The 22378-nt window shown below is 48.3% G+C and overlaps 1 protein-coding gene across 1 annotated transcript; it reads right to left on the reverse strand.

Annotated features, from left to right (window-relative positions):
- Positions 1-17404: 17404 nt before the first annotated feature.
- Positions 17405-21364, reverse strand: C6H1orf216 (chromosome 6 C1orf216 homolog). Its single transcript, XM_038335356.1, has 2 exons — positions 21214-21364; positions 17405-18248 (listed from the first exon to the last, which is right to left on the reverse strand). The coding sequence occupies exon 2, from the start codon at positions 18241-18243 to the stop codon at positions 17551-17553; it is 693 nt and encodes a 230-aa protein (XP_038191284.1). The 5' UTR covers positions 18244-18248; positions 21214-21364; the 3' UTR covers positions 17405-17550.
- Positions 21365-22378: the final 1014 nt, after the last annotated feature.

Consider the following 22378-nt stretch of genomic DNA (forward strand, 5'->3'; position numbering starts at 1 on the left):
ACATGTCAATTAAAAATAATAAAGGAGCCGGGTGGTGGTGGCGCACGCCTTTAATCCCAGCACTCAGGAGGCAGAGGCAGGAGGATCTCTGTGAGTTTGAGGCCAGCCTGGTCTACAAAGGGAGTTCCAGACAGTCAGGGCTATTACATAGAGAAACCCTGTCTCAAAAACCAAACAAATTATTATTATTATTATTATTATTAACAATAACGATAAAAGAGGGCTGGGAATGATGCCCAGAGCAGAGCATTTGTAGACCAAGTCTGAGTTCAATCCCAGAACACAGCTAAGGATGAAATAAAAGAACTAACACCACAAAGCTGACCCCTGACCTCCAGGCATATGACATGGCATTCACACATGTGCATACACACAGAATAATTAAAAAATAAAATTAAAAAAATAATAAAGATTTCACTAATGGGAAAAATGAGGGGAAACTGAAGAGGGGAGAAGGAGGAGAAGGAGGAGGAGAGGGAAGAGGAGAGGGAAGAGGAGAGGGAAGAGGAAAGGGAGGAGGAAGAGGAGAAGAGGGAAGAGGAAAGGGAGGAGGAGGAGGAGGAGAGGGAGGAGGAGGGGGAGGAGGAGAGGGAGGAGGAGAGGGAAGAGGAGAGGGAAGAGGAAAGGGAGGAGGAGGAGGAGAAGAGGGAAGAGGAAAGGGAGGAGGAGAAGGAGGAGAGGGAGGAGGAGAGGGAGGAGGAGGGGAAGGAGGAGAGGGAGGAGGAGAGGGAGGAGGAAGTGAGGGAGGAGGAAAAATGTCTATTCCTTTTCCCTTTCACCCTGTCGGCATCCTCCCGGGACAATGCTGAGAGCAGAGTGTACTTAAGCCCTTGCTATGGGGTGAGCGTTGTCCAAAGTGCTTGACACAGCAAAGCATTTACTCCTTCCAGCTTCCGTGTGAGGTGGGTGACCTGATTCTCTATTTTATAGCTGAGAAAGGTGAGGTAGAGAAATTTGTTCAATGTCATCAGTTTTAAGGGGCAGTGGTAAAATTTGAATTCAGGTAGCCTGCTCCAGAGTCTAAACTCTAGTTAATTAATTACTCAGTTAATTACACAGAGTCTTACTCTGAAGACCAAGCTGGCCTCACACTTGTGGCTATTCTCCTGCCTCAGCCTTCCAAGGGTTGGGATTACAGGCATAAGCTGCCACACTCAAGCAGCTCAGGGTCTGAATGCTTAATCTGTGACACTGTTGCCCTGGCTTGCTGGGGACAGGAGCTGAAGACGGGGACAGCCATCAGGCTGTGTGACTGTCCTGCTGGGGCCAGGAACTGAAGACGGGGACAGCCATCAGGCTGTGTGGTGGACTTGTTCTTTGTTTGAATGCTGGCACCTACAACTCCTTCTTTATTTGGGAATGGGGAGCAGCTCTGGGGAGGGAGAGTCGGGAAAGCTGGACAGGTGCTTGGGTCCTCTGCGGGGCTGGAGCTCCCTCCTGTCCACGCCTTGCACTGCCCCCTGACCAGGCAGTCGGTATCTTTCTCAGAGCTGTGTCTGGCTCTGTTCTGTTTGAAGTTCTAGGACCATGAAGGGATGCAGGCTCCTCACTGCATTCTGGCTCCTCTCACCTCCTTTCAGCATCTTTGCCTGCCATGCTCTGTCTTCCCTTGTACCTTTGGGACCATTTTCCTAGACAGCTTCCATCCGTCTGTACTTGGCTCTGCTCAGTCTAAGTCTCTGCTTAAACTCTATTGTCCTCTAGAAAGTCTGCTCCAGGCCCTCAGGTAGACTGCATTTCCCTGCTACACACACGCATTTCTGACAACTATTATATTTCTTATAATTTTTTTTCCCCAAGACATAGTTTCTTTGTGTAGCTTTGACGGACTATCCTAGAACTCACTCTCTAGAACAGGCTGACCTCAAATTCATAGAGATCCACCTGCCTCTGCCTCTCTAGTGATGGGATTAAAGGCGTGAACCATCACTACTGGGTTTATAATTGTTTTTTTTTTTTTTGAAAGAAAGAAAATATGATTGAAAACCATTGCCTTGGCTAGTTGAATGTCAATTTGATAGGAGCTAGAGTAATCCAAAAGGAGGGAACCTCAACTGAGAAAATTACTTCATAAGAGAGGGCTGTGTTGACTTTTTCTTAGTGACTGATGGGGGAAGGCCCAGCCCATTGTGGTTGGTTTCAGCCCTGGGCTTGGGTCCTGAGTTCTATAAGAAAGCAGGCTGAACAAGTCATGGGGAACAAATCAGTAAGTAACATCCTCCATGGCCTCTGTATCAGCTCCTGCCTTCAAGTTCCCATCTTGTTTGAGTTCCTGGCTCAACTTTCTTCAATGATAAACAGTGATATGGGGGGCTGGAGAGATGGCTCAGAGGTTAAGAGCACTGACTGTTCTTCCAGAGGTCCTGAGTTCAATTCCCAGTAACCACATGGTGGCCCACAACCATCTGTAATAAGAACTGGTGCCCTCTTCTAGTCTGTAGACACACATGCAGACAGAACACTGTATACATAATAAATAAATAAATCTTTAAAAATACAGTGATATGGAAGTGTAAACCAAATAAACCCTTTCCTTCCCAAATTGGTTTTGGTCATGGTGTTTCATCCCAGCAACAGTGACCCTGATTAAGATATATTGTATACATATGTGAAATTCTCAAAGAATAAATAGAAAAATTCTTTAAAATGATGGGTATGGCCATTCGTGATGGCACACATCATTATCCTAGCACTCAGGAGACAGAAGCAGAAGGATCTCAGTGAGTTTGAGGCTAGCCTGGTGTACTAAGTGAGTTCCAGGATAGTGAGAGACATATAGTGAGACCCTGCCTCAAATTAGAAGAAGGAAGGAAAGAAGGAAGGAAAGAGAGAGGGGGAAGGAAGGAAGGAAGGAAGGAAGGAAGGAAGGAAGGAAGGACGGAAAGAAGGAAGGAGAGAGAGACACACACAGAAAGAGACAGAGAGAGAGAGAGGAAGGGAGGGAGGGAGGGAGGGAGGGAGGGAGGGAGGGAGGGAGGGAGGAAGGAAGGAAGGAAGGAAGGAAAGAAGAAAGAAAAGATGAGGAAAGAAAAAATTATGGGGCACTGGAGAGAGGGCTCATCAGTTAAGGACACTTACTGTTCTTGCAGAGGACCCAAGTTTCATTCTCAATATCCAGTTATGGTACACAGTGGTCCTTAACTCCATTCCCTTTTCTGGTTCCATGGGCACCAGGCATGTACATGGTACATACACATAAATGCAGGCAAAATACACATACACATAAAAATTTTTTGAAAAAAGATGGCTCAGGGACTAAGAACTTATCATTTTTCCAGAGGACAGGAATTCGGTTCCCAGCACCGAGTGTAGGCAGCTCATATGTCCTCTCTGGTCTCTGTGTTCACCTGAATGCTCTTGCACGTGTGTGTGTGCGCGCGCACACACACACACATACCATATACACCACACACACACAAATAAAAATAAATAAATCTTTTAAAAATGACATATTTTAAAAAAGGAAAAGTTCCTTATTGTGGAAAAATTCAAAGTGTATTTCCATCACCCGGCTCTGACAATCATCAGCCCACAGCCAATCTGGTCTCCTGAGTCCCAATTACTTTCCTCCTCCTTTATTATTTTTAAGTAAATAATCTTATTTCCGCTGCAAATGTTTTGCACAGAAAGTGTCTCTGAGAGTTATAAAGACTTCAGGGCTCATGGGGTGGCTCATTCTAATCCCAGCATTTGGGAATTGGAGGCAGGAGGATTTGGAGTTCATGGTCATCCCTCACTGTATAGTGAGTACAAGGCCATCCTGGGCTACATGAGATATCTCAGCCCCTACCAACCCAAAGGATAAAGACTATACAAACCATAATAAAGATATCATTATCAGTTTGTTGCTGCTGTTTTGGTGGTGGTGTCTAAGGTAGCCCAGTCTGCTTCTAACCTCTCTGTAGCAGAGGGTAGGCTGACCTTCTGACACTCTTTCCTCTACCTCCAGAATGCTGGGATTACAGGTGTGCACCATCACACCAGACCCAGTAATTACCATGATTTTAAAAGATTCATTATTGTCTTAGTTAGGGTTTCTTTTGCTGTAATGAGACACCATGACCGCAGCAACTCTTATAAAGAAAAACATTTAGTTGGGCCTGGCTTACAGTTTCAGAGCTTTAGTCCATTGTCATAACGGTGGGAAACATGGTAGCAACCAGGCAGACATGGTGCTGGAGAAGGAGCTGAGAGTTCCACATCTTGATCCACAGGCAACAGGAAGTGAACTGTTTATCACGCCGAGTGTAGCTTGAGCAAAGGAGACTTCAAAACCCACCCCCACAGTGACACACTTCCTCTAACAAGGCCACACCCACTCCAACAAAGCCACACCCCCTAATGGCACCATTCCCTTTGGGAGCCATTTTCTTTCAGACCAGCACGATTATAATTGTTTTCTTTTTCAACTTTTTACATTGAAAATTTGCAAGCCTACAGACAAATTGCCCCTTATGCTTATCTAATTCACCCAGTTGTCAGCATCTGCCACATCTGTTTTCTGAACCATCTGAGACCAAGTTGCAAATGTGTTCTTTTGCACCTAAATATTACCTCATGTATTTCCCCCAAATAAAGAAATTCTACCATCTAGCCATAATGTATAAAACCATAATTATATTCAGAAAACGAGAATAGATGTAAACAAAATAAACTTATATTCAAATTTTTCCAAATGCCCACTGAAGAATCCTTTTCCAACCCAGTGACTGGTCCAGCGTCCTTTAGTGGCCTTGTCTCTTAGTCCCTTTTCACTGGAACGGCTCACCCTTCTTTCATGGCACTGGTACTTCTGAAGAGTACCCATCAGGTGTTTCCTAGTTTGCCATAAATGTGGGTTTGGTTTCCTCCTGGCCCCACATCCCTCAGGTTCTGTATCTTTGGAAGTATGGTACCCAGTGACCGATGCCCTCCAGGCTTTACTTAGGGAGCCCGGTGGCCATTTGTCTCATAAAGATAAAGGATTTTGACTACTCGGTTAAGGTATACCATAACTGCTTTTTAAATCTTAAGTGTGTGAACGGGATGAAGACAGAGACCAGATTTTTTCTCCAGCTTTCTAACCCCTCCCTCCCCCCAAGCACAGTGCTTTAACTGGAGAAGTGCAGCCACCACAAGTCGGCCACCACCAACAGGGTTTGACTCACGGCAGCCCCTGGAGGACCTAACTGAGATCGCAGAAGAGGACAAGCTTGGGACAAGGCAGTTTCCCCACGCTTGTCTCACCAGGGATAACCTTCCCTTCCGCGACTCTCTCCCCCGACTCCTGATGGTTTCAGCGGTAACAGACATCCCAGAAACAAGGCAAGCAAAGCGCATTAGCTGTCCAGAGCCCAGGGGCTGGGGGAAAGGAGTGGGAAGCCCTATTTGCATTTTTTCCATTAACGAGCTGGAGTTGAGCTCACTCGCCTGGGGAGATAATTTGAGAGGAAAATCTTTGCATATTTTATTTAAAAGCACGCTGCGTTAGGCGGGTAATAAAGCAGAGTGCGGCGATTAGGTAAGGCCTGCAGGGGGCAGGGGGTTGGGTTCTTTCCTTTCCGTCTTCCACCAACCCACCCCCCATTTTCCCCTCAGTCCTGGGAACCAGCCTCCTTAAAGGGGCATTCTCCTTAGGCAGGTGGCATGAAGCTCAAGAAGCGTTAGGAATTTGGGCTATTTTTTTTTTCTTTCTGAGAAAGCCCAGAATGAAGAGTGCCTTAGGCAAGAACAAGAGTAGAGATTGGGTTAATAGAAAGGGAACCCATGTCCAAACCTGAGCAGGGTTGTGGTTCTAAGCAGTGAAATGGAGTAAGGAATGTGGGGGGAAATCTCATGGGGGGGGGCTTTTAAAAAAACACGTGATGTTAAAGTATGGTGGTGCATGCCTTTAATCCCAGCACTTGGGAGGCAGAGGCAGGCGGAGTTCTGTGAGTTCGAGGCCAGCCTAGTCTACAGCATGAGTTCCAGGATAACCAGGGCTGTTACACAGAGAAACCCTGTCTTGAAAATTTTGAGATGGGGGGAGGGAGGGAGGAAGAGAGAGAGAGAGAGAGAGAGAGAGAGAGAGGTTTAATTCTATAGTAAGTGGGTAGAAATAGTGAATTCCAGGTCAGATAGGGCTCCATAGTGAAGCCCTGCCTCAAACAAACAAGAAAACAATGGGATCATCATGGAGGGACTGTCAAACTCTGAGTACATACATGGATATAATTACATTTATTTATGTATGCATGTGTGTGTACATGCATGTGGGTAGTTACATGCCACAGCACTCAGGTGGAATTCAGCAGATAACTTGTGGGAATTGCTTTTCTCCTTCTACCATGTGGGTCCCCGGGATTGAACTCAGGGCACTGGGCTTGGCAGCAGGCATCTTTACCCACAGAGTTATTTCTCAATGGCTGGAATATTATTAGAATGGGCTGCTACAGTAAGTGATGCCAGAGGATAGGTTTCCTTCCCTGGGAGAGGGTCTGTGGTGGTTTGAAAATGCCCCCCAAAGGGAGTGGCACTATTAGGAGGTATAGCCTTGTTGAGTAGGTGTGGTCTTTTTGGAGAAAATGTGTCACTGGGGAGGCAGGCTTTGAGTCTCATATATGCACAAGTCACGCCCAGTGTTATAGTCTACTTCCTGTCGCCTGCACACATATCATCATGTAGCAGATCCTTCTCCAGCACCACGTCTGCCTGCGCGCTGCCGTGCTCCCCGCCATGATGATAATGGACTAAACCGCGGAAACTGTAAGCGACTGCCTCAGTTAAACCTTTCCTTTATAAGAGAAGCTGCGGTCATGGTGTCTCTCCACAGCAACAGAAATCCTAAGACAGGTGTCAAGGCTATGGTGTCCCTTCCCATTTCTGACCCACTCCTAGGCAGAGGCTGGCCTTTGCAGTCCAAGCTACTTGGTGTAGCAGGCCTTTTCTTTTGAGTCACTGACCAGCTCCCAAATCATGACACGGGTTTATTATTAGTTAGCAATGCTTGGTCTTACCTTAACTCTCAGTTTAATCTATTTCTCTTGGTCTATATTTTGCCTTGGGGGTTTTTACCTTCCTACCTCCCTTCCTCCCTTCCTCCCTTCCTTCCTTCTTTCTTTCTTTCTTTCTCTCTCTCTCTCTCTCTCTCTCTCTCTCTTTCTTTCTTTCTTTCTTTCTGTATATCTATTCCATGGCTGGCTGGCAGCTGCCTGGATTCTGGCCCTGGGTATGTCCTACTCTTTCTTCCTATTTCTCTATGTTTTTCTTTTCCTTCTCAAGCCTAGATTTCCCCTTATTCTCTGCCTGCCAGCCTTGTCTGTTCCTCTCCTGTCTAACTATTGACCATTCCGCTCATTAGACCAATCAGGTGCCTTACTCAGGCAAGGCGCACCAGCAACACGTCCTTTCCTAATTGAACAAATGCAGCGTAAACAAATGTAACACACCTTTACAGAGTTAAAGTAATATTCTGCAACTTGGCCTTGGCTGTAGTCTCCCCACTGAAGTCCAGCTACTTCATAGCCAAACACCAGAAGTGGAAACACCATGGGGGAAAAAAATGAAAAGGTAAATACTGGGGGCCTGGGGAATGTAGCTCAACTGACAGAATACTCACCTAGCATGCACAAAGCCCTGGGTTCGCTCCCGCAGCAACATAAAACTGGGTACCTATCTGTAATCCTGGCACTTGGAAGGCGATAGTAGGAGGACAAACAGTTCAGTCATCTTCAGCTACATTCCAAAGAGGCAAGGTCCTAAACAGAAGACTCCCTGGGATAGTTTGCCCTTTCCAGATCAAGCCTTAAAGTCTCTCTTTCCTCTGTCTACTTCTGCTTCGCATGAGTTAGAAGTACAGCGGTTCTGACACCCCTTCCAAAAAGCCATCCATTCATCAGCGTGCACACACGTGCATCCACACCAGCTGGAAGAGCTCATGAGGAATTAGATGGAAATCCAAGTGTCTCACGCTGAAGACGGTCCAGTATGGAACTCAATGCGGCGATTGTCCCTGAGGTGTGGCAGCATCCTCTCAGCCTGCTCAGGAGGACCTTCTCTAATTGGGTGAGCCTAAGAATGTGGAGGAGTTCAAGGGTCGGATGGTGTGTGGGTCCTGGAAGGCTGCACGAAGACTTTACAGATCGCAGGCCCAGGAGCTAGCTAGCCTCGTGTGATATCTTGTCGTCCCTGTAGGAAGAACAAAGCAGTTAGCTAGAGCAGGAAGACATAGCTGGAGCCTGAAGCAGACACCCACTATCATGTCTCACTTCCTCTTCCTTCCTCAGTTCCCACATCCTGGGCACTTGATGACCTAGAGGTGAAAGTGTTTTCTGACTTTGGATGAGTCTGTTTCTCAGGCAAAAGGTCCCATGGCCTTGGCTCTTCTTGGTAAGGGAGAAGGAGAATGAGGTCTGTGGCTATTTCTTGTTCTCTCAGAAGAATTTCCCATTTCCTTATCTATACGATGGGGGCTAGAGAAACTGCTCCATGGTGTGAGGATGAGACTTTGTCATCTGCTCGCTCACCCTTTCCATGTGCTGTTCCTTATTCGCACCCATCCCCCACCTCTCGTCTCCCCTCCCCCCATAATGTCCAGGAGCACTTCCATTCACAACCATCCCACTTTGAGGAATAACAAAGATGTCCTTTGGGAATAAATTAGGGAATCTTGTTAATTCAAGTAACTTTTATTTGCCTTAATTATGGATGATCACAAAGAGTAAAGGTTACCATTTTCAGAGGCTGAGTGTGTTGCTTTGTGGAAGAGCGCGTTGCCTGTCATACGCAAGATTCTGAGTTCAATCGCAAGCATGTGCATGACTGCACACACACCAAAACAAACAAATAAAACAAAAAACACTTGACTACAATTTACAAGAAACTTCAAGAGATTGTTCTGTTTAATTTCTCATTAGTTGTTTTGGTTTTTTTTCGAGTCAGGGTTTCTGTGTAGTCTTGGCTTCCCAGAGTTCATTCTGTAGACCAAGCTGCCTGCCTCTGCCTCCTGGGTGCTGGGATTAAAGGCCAGCCAAGTGGAATTTGCTGTCTCACCTCCTATTAACAGGTGAGAAATCTAAGGTTCAGAAACACTAAGTGAATTACTAAGGCTTGGTCACAAGGAAGACAGACCCTAGAGACAGTTTTCTTGGGGAACAAGGTAGAGGCAGGGAATGGTTGTTATCAGTCAAAGGCTGGACAGAGACACTGAGAATGGACAGGACCTGGGCCTGGAGGGAATTGGTTAGGAACAGCATGTTCAGATCATCATGGGTTTTGGGTAGCAGGAAAGGGACATGGTTATAAAGGGCTTGGAGAGTATATGTGAGGCCTTGTGGGTTTCAGATGTTAAAGCACAGCCAGATGACCTGGGTTTGAGTCTTGACTCTGCCCCCTCCCAGCTGTGTGAGTTGCCCAACACCCTGTTTTGTTTCGTTTAGGTCCACAAATAGGGGCAATAATAGCATCTACCTTGTAGACTGTTATGAAGATCAAGTGAGTCAAGACACAGATATCTCTAAGGATGGTCTGAGGCTGCAATAGCAGAGGAGCTGGGGAAAATGGTTCTAAGATGGTATGAGCAAGATCCAACTGTGAGGACAGGACAAAGGCAGGGATGAGGGTAGGAATGGAATTAGGAAATCAGGGATCACGGTACTGGGCATGGCCTGGGATGGGCCTGAGAATCCCCTCCAAAAACACAGAGCTGAGGGGCCAGGATGGGGCTGAATAAGGTTGAGATGGCATGAGGAAGGACATGAACATATGTGTTCATAAAAACACAGAAAATTGAGGATATAACAGGAGGAACCAAGGGAAGGATGGCCACTAGAGAGACGGGTGAGGTTAGACGGTGGGAAAATCATAGCGTGGAGGAGGAGCCTAGAGACAGGCCCAGGCTTCCTGGGAGAGGTTTTAACTCTTATTGGGTGTACTTAATTTGTAGGAATGTGCACCAGGTGAATGTCCTGGTGTGGGATGTCTTCCTGTATATGTGTTGCTTTTACTGGTTAATGAATAAAGCTGTTTTGGCCAATGGCTTAGCAGAGTAAAGCCAGGCAGGAGATTCAAGCAGAGATAGCTAGGGAGAGTAGGCCGAGTCAAGGGGCTGCTATATAGCTGCCAAAGGAGAAAGACACCAGAACCTTACCGGTAAACCATGAGCCTCATGGTAAAATATAAAATAATAGAAATTGGTTAGTTTAAGATGTAAGAGCAAGCTAGGAATACACCTGAGCCCTTGGCCAAGCAGTGTTGTGATTATTAAAGTTTCTGTGTGATTATTTGGCCAGAAAACAAAAGAACAGTCTCCACTTACATACAAAGCCTGGTGATAGTTGTGAGCTACTGTGTGGGTGCTAGGAATAGAACCTTGGTCCTCTGCAAGAGTAACAAACTTTGTTGTTGTTGTTGGGGTTTTTGAGACAGGGTTTCACTGTGTAGCCTTGGCTGTCCTGGAACTCACTCTGTAGATCAGACTGGCCTTGACCTAACAGAGATCCACCTGCCTCTGCTTCCTGAGTGCTGGGATTAAAGGCGTGTACACCACCACCCAACTACAACAAATAACTGAATAATTTTTCCAGCTCCAGAACACGTTCTGTATCAGGTTAGACCATAGTTCAAGGAGATGAACCCTAGGGAAATTTCTGGAGGCTTTCTATAATATTCTTTGCCAATTTACTGACCCTAAACCCAACAGGCTCTGGACCTGCACCCACATGCATGATGTGGATCTTGGCCTGTGTTGTTGGGATCCAGGATCCCACAGAACCAAATCAATAGACACCACGTAGGGTCTTTTCCGCTTGTTTTTATTTCTACGTGTGTGGTGTAGGTGTACATATGTGAGGGTGTGCACACCCACGAGCACCTGCAGGGGGCATTAAGTGTCCCGTTCTAGCATCTAGCATTGTCCACCATAGCCCCTGGAAACAGGTCTCCTGCTGAACCCGGAACTAGGATGGCAGCCAGCAAGTCTATCAGTCTTCCTGTCTTTGTCCTCCGCTGTGTGACAGTTATATATATGAGTGGCCACGGCTGGAGTTTGTTGATGTTGTTGTTGTTTTTGTTTTTTGAGACCGGGTTTCTCTGCAGCTTTGGAGCCTGTCCTGGAACTAGCGCTTGTAGACCAGGCTGGCCCTGAACACACAGAGATCCACCTGCCTCTGCCTCCTGAGTGCTGGGATTAAAGGCGTGCGCCACCACCGCCCGGCTCATGGCTGGACTCTGACCTGGTGCTAGTGACCTGGGCTCAGGTTCTCAGGCTGGCACAGGAAGTGCTTTTACTCACGGAACCATCTCCCCAGTCCCTACTCAGGCTCTCTTAAGAGAATCTTGTGGCCATTCCTGAGAAGATGGCCTAGGGCAGCGGCTCTCTACCTGTGGGTCTTGACCCCTTTTGGGGGGCAGTGTCAAATGACCCCTTCACAGGGGTCACCTAAGACCATCAAAAAACACAGATATTTACATTACAGTTTATAACAGCAGCAAAATCACAGTTATGAAGTAGCAATGAAAATAATCTTATGGTTGGGTCATCACAACATGAAGAACTGTATTAAAGGGTCAGGAAGGATGGGAACCACTGGCCTAGGGTGAATAAGAAAGCAAACTGAGCAAGTCTAGGAGAAACAAGCCAGTAGTCCGTGCATGTTCCTTCATGGCTTCAGCTTCCGTTCCTGCCTTGAGTTCCTACCCTGACTTCCTTCAGTGATGGACTGTTCTCTGGGCCTGTAAGATGCAATTCATGCTTTCTGCTTGAAGCTGATTTTGATCATGGTTTAATCACAACAGAAACCCTAAGACACGGGTCCTAGCTCATCAGACCCCATTCAGTTGAGTTGTACAGATCAAGTCCCATCTCAAGCTGGCTCAGAAAGAATCCTCAGGGCTGGGGATGTAGCTCGGGGGTAGAGCATCAGTAGCATGCACAAGTGTCTTGATGATGTGGTACCTGAACACTGAGTCTGCAAGATGATTGCGAACAAAAGGCTCCATCCTCAGTGAGCTTGAGAGAGCCTCTCAAAATTGTTCTTAAACACTTTGGCTACAAAGTTTCTCTGTGTAGCTCTGGCTGTTCTGGAACTCACTGTGTAGACCGGGCCAATCTTGAACTCAGAGAGATCTGCCTGCCTCTTCCTCCTGAGATTTAAGGCATGCACCACAACTGCCTGGACCTGGCTGGCATTTTTAACCCTAATGCTTCCCACACTCCTTGGAATCACAGAAAATTTTCCTGAACACCTACCGGTGCAGACTTCTATTAGTGCTGCTACCTTATTATCATCACTGTGGTTGCCCTTGTCTAAGACTGCTCAACTGTGAAGTTCCCGAGGGCTGGGACTGTATCTGAGTTGTCTGATCCTAAATCCAGGGGTGAGATGTGGCCCTATCTGGAGTTAGACGCCTGGAGGGAGGGGTAGTCCCTTTCTCCAGACGTGGGATTATGGTGCCTGGACCCCAGGTGGTCCGAGTGAGACTACTGGCTTTGGGAGGGAGGGAAAGGCCCAAGGTCCACCCCGTGCACCTCACTCCGCTACGACCTGTGGAATGTTACTGTGTGAGTGGGGAGACAATGGGCTCCACTCGTGTGTGCCGGGAGAAACGGGGTTCTGGAGTCAGCTGGGTGAAGAGCTCAGAGCGCAGATATTCAAGCGCGGAGGGGAGGCTCCTGCTGGAGGCAGATTTGGGGTTCCTGAGGATAAGTAAGCACAGAGGCGATGGAGATGGCCGAGGTGACAATATAAGTCCCGTGATGGTTGTTAAGGAAAGAGTTCTGGGGACAGCCTATGGAGGGCATCAAGGTCTATGGGGAATTCCCAGCTCTGGCTGTTTAACAAAAATGCTGGGTTCCCTTTAGTTCGGTTAACTCACTCCCAGTCATAGGCACGCGTCTATTAATCCAGTCCCACCTGTGTTTCTGTTGGGAGGTTTATGTGCCAAGCATCCCTTCAGAGCAGTGAAGTTGCACCCCGCAGGCCTCTCTCACGCTCCACCTTCGGGCAAATCCCCGGGGGTTAAGTCTTCCCTCCCCCAGAGCAGGGGTGTCTGCCCTGCTTTGTGAGCCCAGGCGTGCTGGAGGCGAAAGCCAGGAGACAGCTGAGGTGAGGAGGGTGACTGGGGTGGCGGGGACCAGGCACAAAGAGGGGGAGGGGGCTTTGGCTGCAGCTGTCCCGCGAGGGGCCGGGACAAAGGACCTGCTGGCGGCCAGGCCGAGCCGTTTTCATGCTTGTTGGGATTAGACGCAGGGAAAGGCTCTCGGGGACCGTGATGATCTGTAGCCCGGTGCAGCGCGGCGTGTGGGGCGGTCGGCGCCACCACCCCAGGCTTTGTGCACAGCCCTGCGAGCGCCGTCGGCTCTGGGAGGTACCCCCTTTGTCTGAGCCTCGCCGGAACCCAGTTGACCGAACGTCAGCTGAACTCACCACCACCATGCCTGAGCCCTCGCTGGAACCCGATGAACTGAACAGGTCCCCAGGGATTCAGCCCCTCCCCGGGCTCTAACATGCCAGACCTCAATACAATGAACATTTCTCCCGCGCCACTCTGGTCCCATCCGCCTGCCAGTTGCTCAACCCAAGGAATCTCGCCTCGAATTTTGGATGATGAAACACAGTTTAGGAGATGGATTAGCCAAGGCTGGGGACTTGGTGGGGAGGAGTAGGGTTGGGGAGGTGGGAGGATCTGGGAAGTTCTGGGATAGGGCAAAGTCTAGCTGGAGAATCCTTCAAGCCCTAGCAAACTGCAGGCTTATTTCTGAGGGGTTGGTGGGGGCATGCATCAAGGTCTGTGTCTGGAAGTGAGCGATGGTGAGGATGTGTTCATACACAGAACACATCTGCCAGCACCTGGTGGGTATGGTGATGTATGTCAGCATGTACGTGAGGTTAGAGTCACATCCCAGAGCATCTCCAATGTCATTCTGCCCTTTCTCAACATCAGCATCCGTTAGGCTCACTGGGCTGGTACTGACAGCCTGCAGCAATGCAGCAGGTTTTTTTTGGGGAGGGGTTGTTTTGTTTTTGTTTTGATAAGATTTGGCCTAGAACTTACTATATAACTGAGGATAACCTTTGAATTTCTGGTGCTGCCTATACAGGCATTTCCCCTACTCCACCTGGTTTTATGAGGCTCTCAGGACTAAACCTAGGGCTTCATGCGAGCTAGACAAATACTCTAGCAACTGAGCTACATCCCCAGCCCAGCAATGCTCTCCCTCCCAAACTAATCTTATTTGATGTGTTTTCATCACGGTGTTTTTTACAGCAGGATAAGCCCCAAGACAGATACTCTTGTGGGCAAGCTCTGGGTGAATGGAACGCTCCTCTCTCTCTCCCTATGGAGGGCTGTCTACCCTTGGCAGCTCCTTCGCGCTTCAGGTCTGGGTCTGTAGAGCCTGTTATTTGTGTCAGCATTACCACATGTTCTTCCTAATCAAGACCAAGTTCTTTTTCCTTTTCTTTTTCTCCCAGCAAAAGGGTTTCACTGTGTAGCTTTGGCTGTCCTGGAATTCACTCTGTAGACCAAACTGGCCTCGAACTCAGAGATCTGCCTGCCTCTGCCTCCCAAATGCTGGAATTAAAGTTGTGTGCTACCACCACCGGGTTCCAATTTCTTCACGTAGTATCCAAAACCTGGGATGGATATCCTCGTTGTGGTCAGGAAATGTCATTCTTCAGGAGGGGAAGAAGGTAAGAATGACTTTTGCTTGGACCTTTTCAAGTTCATGAGTGTCTCCTTATTCCCTTCTGCCCCCCAGGGATGAAAAAAATCCCCACTCCAACAATTAACACAAGTTTCCAGATTGATCAGGGACCAACTTGTGGTAGGTGGGTTCTTCTTGTTCCACTATGTGGGGTTTGGGGACCAAACTCATGTTATCAGGTTGGCTGCAAGTATGCCCACGCACACTGAGCCATCTCACAGGCCCCAGAGAACCTCTTCATGGAAAGGGATATTAAGACACGTTGTTTATTTATGTTGAAACAGAGTCTCTGACAGCTCAAGCCAGCCTCCCACTCACTCCTACTCCAACCCCAGGCTGGTCTTAAATTTCTGATCCTCCTGCCTCAACCTCCCAAGCTGAGATTATAGGGATGCCCCAACCACAACAGGTAAACCTCTGGTTTGGTGTGTGTGTGTTTGTGTGTGTGTGTGTGTGTGTTTCTGAGATAGGGTCTCACTTGTCCTTGCTGTATACACCAGGCTGGGCTCCACCTCACAGAGTCCCCCCCCCCCCACACACACAGCTTCTCCAGTGCTGGGATCAAAGACACGTGAGGGTACACACGGCACAACTTTACTTAAAGAAAGAGATTGTCTTAGGGTTTTTATCGCTGTGAAGAGACACCATGAACATACAACTCTTGTAAAGAAAAACATTTAATTGAGGGTGGCTTGCAGTTTCAGAGGTTCAGTCCATTATCATCATGATGAGGAGGGAGCATGGTGGCGTGCAGGCAGACGTGGTGCTGGAGCTGAGAGTGCTACATCTTGCAGGCAACAGGAAGAAGACTGATGGTCACATTGAGGGAAACTTGAGCAAAAGATGCCTCAAAGCCAGCCCCACAATGACACACTTCCTCCAAAAAGGCCACACCTCCTAACAGTGCCATTCCCTTTGGGGGCCATTTTCTTTCAAACCACCACAGAGTTCCAATTTTTAGATCCAACTTCCTTAAGGAGAAAAAAAAGATTTTTTTTTTTTTTTTGGTAAAAAATTGGGCTGGTGAGATGGTTCAGCAGGTAAAGACTGTGTAGCCAATGACGACTTGAACTCCTGATCCTCCTGTCTCTACTTCCCAAGTACTAGGGTCATAGAAATTCACTTCCATGCCTGCAATTTTGTTTTCAGTACAGGAGACTGGAAATGCTCATAAATAAGCAAATGAGTATTTTGTTTCTCAGCCATGTTTAGTGCCTGGATTTTTGAGAAATTAAGAAATAATCATATACACTACAGTAGAAGACAATCATCTAAATTATCGTCAACTGATATCTGAAGTCAGACATGTTATCAAATATTACATCCAGGGGCGGGGCACAGCTCAGTAGTAGAGTACTTGAGTACTTATCTCAAATTGCAGGATTCTGGGTTCAATTTTTTTGTTTTTGTTTTTTCAAGACAAGGTTTTTTTTCCTTTTTTTCAGTTTTTACATATTTTATGTACTTTATGTACATAGTACTTTTTATTTAATTTTTCATTGTTTTTTATTGAGCTATATATTTTTTCTCTCCACCCTTCCCTTCCTCTCCCCTCCCCTTCTACCCTCTCCCATGGTCCCCATGCTCCCAATTTACTCAGGAGATCTTGTCTTTTACTTCCCATGTAGATTAGATCCATGTATGTTTCTCTTAGGGTCCTCTTTGTTGTCTAGGTTCTCTGGAATTGGGAATTGTAGGCTGGTTTTTCTTTGCTTTATGTCTAAAAGCCACTTAGGAGTGAGTACATATGATATTTGTCTTTCTGGGTCTGGGCTACCTCACTCAATATGATGCTTTCTAGATCCATCTATTGAGACAGGGTTTCTCTGTAGTTTTGGAGCCTGTCCTGGAACTCACTTGGTAGACCAGGCTGGCCTCAACTTATGGAGATCCACCTGTCTCTGCCTCCTGAGTGCTGGGATTACAGGCATGTGCCACCACTGCCGCTAGCTTTTTTTTATTCCCTCCTCTACCCCTGCCATTTTCTCCACCATCATGCCAGCTCTCTCCCTGATACTCGGTCTCCACCAATTCCCCTGACCAAACCGCAGCAAATGTGCAACGGAAGGCCAGAGCAGCCAAAAAGACTCTGACCAGGGGCTGGGGGTGCAGCTCAGTGGTAAGACATTTGCCTAGCATACACAACGCTCGGGGCTCAATCCCACGTATAGTAACAAGTAAAACAAACAAAAAGCAACCACCCCACATAAAAAAAGCTCTTACCAAAAAGCCAACATTAGGGACAGAGCAAGACCTGGGTGAAATGAGGAGGAGGGATAGGAGGTAGCCTGGGAAACTCCAGGAGAATGGAGCAACCACATCAACCACCACCTTCCAATATATGACAGCAAGAAGGCTCCTTTCTCCAGGAAGCTGGGAGACGCAGTAGAGAATAAGGCTGGGGTGGACTTTGGGAACACGGGAATGGGTGGATGCCCTGCAGTACAACTGAACATATATCTGCTCACACCTGTTCTTAAGTCACTCTGCAAATACACACATCCCTAACATACGCTTCTTATGCCAGCACTGGCACCCATAGATCTCAACACACAAAGGTTCATTCACACCCAACATAAACCAGTACATTTAACTGATACATATGCATACAAATATTTTGCAAGTACATCTTATTCGGGAATATATATATATATATATATATATATATATATATACATTCTTGGGCATCTAGCCACACATGTATACATAAACATACATGCTACATATAATGCATACAACTTCATCCACACATGCCTGTATATACCTGCCTACATGTTAGCACATACACACACTTATACGTTTACCTGCACTCATGCCTATTGATACTCACGTACTTACTTGTGCGTAACCACACACAGGCCTGCAAATATACACACTTGCGTACACCCTTAGCAGTGGTCCTGGTGCCCGCAAGATGCTTCCCTCTGTTGGAGGCAGCGGATAAGTTCTTTTCGGTTGTCTAGGATGGTGTCGAAGCTCTCTTGCAGTCGGGCCTGCTGGTCAACCAACTGGTGCTGGAGAGCCCGGATCCACTGAAGCAGTGCCAAGCGACGGTACATTACTAAGTGCGCGTGGTGCTTCTCCTTCTCCTGCTCTTTATAGCGCTCCTGAGCCTGCAGCTGCTGCACAGCCTGGGCCACAGAGGGTAGAAGGGGATCCAGAGGGCTTGGGCCTCGAGGAGTCCCACAGGTAGGTTCTGGACTGCTGCTGAGGCTGTCGATGCTCAAGGAACTGCTGGCATAGCCAATGTCCTCCAGAGGCGAGCACACACTGCTGGCAACACTCAGCTTCTCAGGCTCAGCACCAGGGAGCTCTGCACCCTCGGGGGGACTGCGGACTCCCGCCTCAAGGAGCCCAGTGCCTTGGAAGACCTGGTTGTCAGAGGGTGACTCAGAGGAACTCCTCATCGGGAGGGGTTCCACTTTGCCTGGCACACCATGCCAATTCTTATTGGCATCCTTAGCACTCTCCACAAAGTTGGAGTTATTGTCTGGTTGGAGCTCGGGTTGACATATTCCAGGAGGCAGGGCCCCCAGGAACTGGGCCCCCTCTGCTAGACCTGGCTGGATGGCAGCGAACATCTTGTCTGTGAAGGGGAAGCAGAAGAATAAGTCACAGCAGGACATGGCAGAGTGGCAACCTGGGCCCCAGTCACCGCTTCATGGTTTCCTTCCCTCCTCTCTGATTATCTGGTGTGTCTTCCTCATAGGCTTTTCCTTTTTCCCTTTAAGGCTGACTGTCTCTCCATGCTACACACTCTCCCCCAGCCACTTCATTCTCTGTGGTAGCTTCAAGAACCATCAAATGTGAGTGACTTGCAGGTATGTGCCCAGCCCAGATAGAACCGCTATTCAACTTTGCAGTACCAAAGGTTCTTCAGAGACTACCCATCCAAACAGCTCTCTTCTTCAGGGTCCTCCAGCAAGAGAGCTACCAGATGCCCGGGAGTGTTGGGAGCAGTGAGACCCCAGATCCTGAATTTCTTGTAATCCCCTGATCTGAGTGCCTACAGCTGCTTTGAGCACGAGACCTTCAGGAGTTCCTGATGGCAGGAGAGTGGTTTCTGGTGGATTTGGCTGGGGCGTGGCTATCTCTATATAATCTGCCCCTGAACACAATAAAGGGGGCATTCTTGGGGAATTCAAGGATGACCCGTGTCGTTGTCTCCTGTCAGTGTGTGTGTCTGTGTATTTTAACCCCCTGCCCCTTGCCCGAAGCTCGGTAACTGGGTGCCAGCACACAGAACGTAGACATGTTGCGGTGCGTGGCGCGGGAGCACCCTGAGCTCTTACCCTCCTTCACCCCACTCCCGCCGCTGTCCATATTCTGACAATTCTTCCTCTTCCCTCTCATTTGGCTCTGATCTTTTTTTTTTTTTTTTTTTTTGGTCCAGAAGAATGTCACAGACTTTTCCCTGATCCTCCTCCAGTTAAAAATATAAATGCAGGGGCTGGAGAGATGGTTCAGCAGTTAAAAGTACTAGTAGCTCTTCCAGAGAACCCAGGTTCAAATCCCAGCACTCAGCTAGGATGGCTCACAACTGCCTGTAAAGCTAGCTCCAAACCAACACCCTCTTCTGGCCTCTTTGGGCATCTACATGCGTGTGTGCACACATACACATACAATTGTTTAAAAAATTTTAAAACGATGCCCAGTTAAATAACAACAAATAATACTTTAAAAAAACATATCAACCTGGTGGTGGTGGCTCATGCCTTTAATCTCAGCACCTGGGAAGGAGGCAGAGGTAGGTAGATATCTGTGAGTTCGAGGCCAGGCTGGTTTACAGAGCAAGCTGCAGGACAGCCAGGGATACTCATGGAAACAAACAAAAACAAACAAAAAACAAAATCTGTGTGTGTGTGTGTGTGTGTGTGTGTGTGTGTGTGTGTGTAGAGAGAGAGAGAGATGAGTGATCACACACACACACACACACACACACAAATTTAGCCAGGTAGAACAGCTCATACTTGTAATCTCAGCACTCTGGATGGAGGCTGAGGCACGAGGTTTGCAAGTTCAAGGCCAGCCTGGGCCACATAGCAAAACTGTATCTCAATAAAACAAAATGACCCTTCTTGCAAAATGTGTAAATTTGACTGGAAATGGCTTTGAATGCTGCCCCTAATTTACTGTCAGACTGCTGCGGTCCTTGCTTTGCCTGGCCCTCTGCACTGTTCCCACTCTGTCTGTCTCATCCCACCAGCCCACCAGAGACCCCTCCCCAAGCACACCATTCTCCAGAGGCCCCCCAGGCACACCATTATCCCACAGTGTTCATTTGGCCTTCAGTGTCCTGAAATTCTGATTTTGTGTTTAAAATCTCCCTGTCTGAGCTAGAGAGACCCTGCGCCCTGCCCCGATATACACCAACTACACAGTAACTGTGACTCTGGCTCCCCACTGCCCTCCTGTACGCTGTCCTACCCAGGTGTCTCCTATCCCTGGCACACACTGTTGATGGCTAGCAAATGCCTAGCCAACTGGAACAGATTGTTTAAACGATCTGGCTCCTTGGCCAACGCTAAGGAACGCCTTTATACAACCTCTAGTGCAGTGGTTCTCAACCGCGGCCCCTTGGGTTGGAAAAACCCTTTCATGGGGGTCCCCGAAGACAATCGCAAAACACAGATATTTACATTACATTATGATTCATAACAGTAGCAAAATTGTTATGAAATAGCAATAAAAATAACTAAATGGTTGGGGGTCACCACAACATGAGGAGCTGTATTAAAGGGTCACGGCATGAGGAAGGTTCTAGCACATACCCAGCAATAGCAGGTGTCAGTATTTACCTACTGAGAGTGAGAGAGAGGAACTAGGGTGGGATTCCTGTACCCAGGAGACAAAGTAAGGTAAGGGCGGCCGGAGGCGACTGCGGGGGGGGGGGGGGAACCAGGGGCTGCAGAGCTGGTCTCTAGCTCCTCCACCACACTAAGGAGCCCCTCCCTCTGGAATCCACAATAACAAGCCTTTCCCTCCCCTCCCAGTGCGCTGTGCCCAGTTTGCTACGTCCTGAACCCTCCTCCCCTCCCTTCCCTCACATCAGCTTTTGAGTCTGAACTGATAAGAGGTTCTACTGACCACATTACCATGACTGGAAGAATCGAGAATTCCTTAATAAGGAATACTATTAAGTAGCCACTAGGAAGGTTCTCCCCAATAGGTGGTGGGGACCCCACACCCAGCAATGGGCAGAAGGGGACAGATGCTTCGGATGCTTCATCCTTTTGGCCTGTGAGAAAAGGCCTGGAGCTCTTCCCTCGCCTCTATTTTAAAATTTTTCCTAAAAAGTCTGGCCGGGCTCAGAAAGGCAGTTGGGGTGAGGCAGACTGATCCAGGTTCAGAGTCAGTGAAAGATGAGTCCAGACATCCCAGGATCTGGATTTCCCCGCGAGCTAATCCACAGTGTAGGTGGGGAGGGGGCGGTAGTAGGATGGGGATTGGCAGCCGAGACTGCAGAGTGACCCTAATCTCTGTAGAGGCAGCCCCCCTCCCCGCTCTCCCCGCAGCGGGGCCCTAGGCCCTCCATCAGGGCCCGGACTCACGGCCTAGAAGCGCCGGCTCCTGCAAGGCTGGCTACGGTTCTTCCGGGGCCTGATCGCAGCGGGGTAGCGGGGGTGCTCGGCCTGCGCGTGCACGCGTCGTGGCGTGGCTGCGTGTTCCCGGCACCGCTCGCCCAGCCGGGCCCCGACCTGCAGAGTCCAGCGGCGTCTGCGTGCCTGGGCGGGGCGGCCTGACCCACGTGGGCCGGTTCGGTTCTCCGCGCAGGAACTGCCTCCTCCTGCGGCTCGACCCGATCCTTCCAGGTCCGGTGTCATCTCATCACCACCCTGGCCGGGCGCCTTGCTGCAGACATGGCGACGATGTGCCTCCTTCCTGGGTTTCCCAGTGGCTCTGGAGTCGAAAGGGTCCCGCTGCTGTCTTTACCCTGCCCCTCTCCTTTGATGTTTTGCACACACCCTTCTGCTGTTAAAAGTCCCCCTTCGTTTCCATTTTTAGTTTGGATCTTTGAGGACCCTTCTGAATCCTAGACCTGGTTATTCCCTCTTCTAGCCTGGGGGGAAGGGGAGACGGACGACTGTTTTTTTTCTTCACATTTCTCATTGTATTGTGCCTATTTGATTAAATTCATTTAGTGAAAGCTATGTGGATTTTGTTGTTTTGCTTGTTTGTTGTTTTGAGACAAGAGTCTCTTTATGTAGCCCTGGCTGTCTTCCAGTGTACAGAGAGATCTGCCTGCCTCTGCCTCTCCAGAGCTGCTAGGATTAATGGTGTTCACCACCATGCCTGGCTATGGTCTAAAACAGAGGTTCTCAGACCAGTTAGGGAATCACCGAAGACACCACTGCCTGCCTGGCTAAAGATTTAATTCTCTCTCTCTCTCTCTCTCTCTCTCTCTCTCTCTCTCTCTCTCTCTCTCTCTCTCTCTCTCTCTCTCTCTCTCTCTCTCTCTCCCTCTGTGTGTGTGCTGGGAACCGAACTCTAGTCTTCGACAAGAGCAGCAAACTCTCTTAACCTCTGCCATCTCTCCACCCTCAAGGGACTCAATTTTCAACCAAATAACAGCAATTCCTGACCCAGTGATAAAGGCATCCTCTTGGTTTCAACTTGATTTCAGTTCACTATTCTGCAATTATGGAAGAGCTAGGCGACCACCTCCTGTGTGGAAGGTGCAAATTGCAACTTGAAAGTTACTTAGATTCTCTGACG

The sequence above is a fragment of the Arvicola amphibius genome, chromosome 6 (assembly GCF_903992535.2).
Source record: "Arvicola amphibius chromosome 6, mArvAmp1.2, whole genome shotgun sequence".
Classification (NCBI taxonomy): Eukaryota; Metazoa; Chordata; class Mammalia; order Rodentia; family Cricetidae; genus Arvicola; species Arvicola amphibius.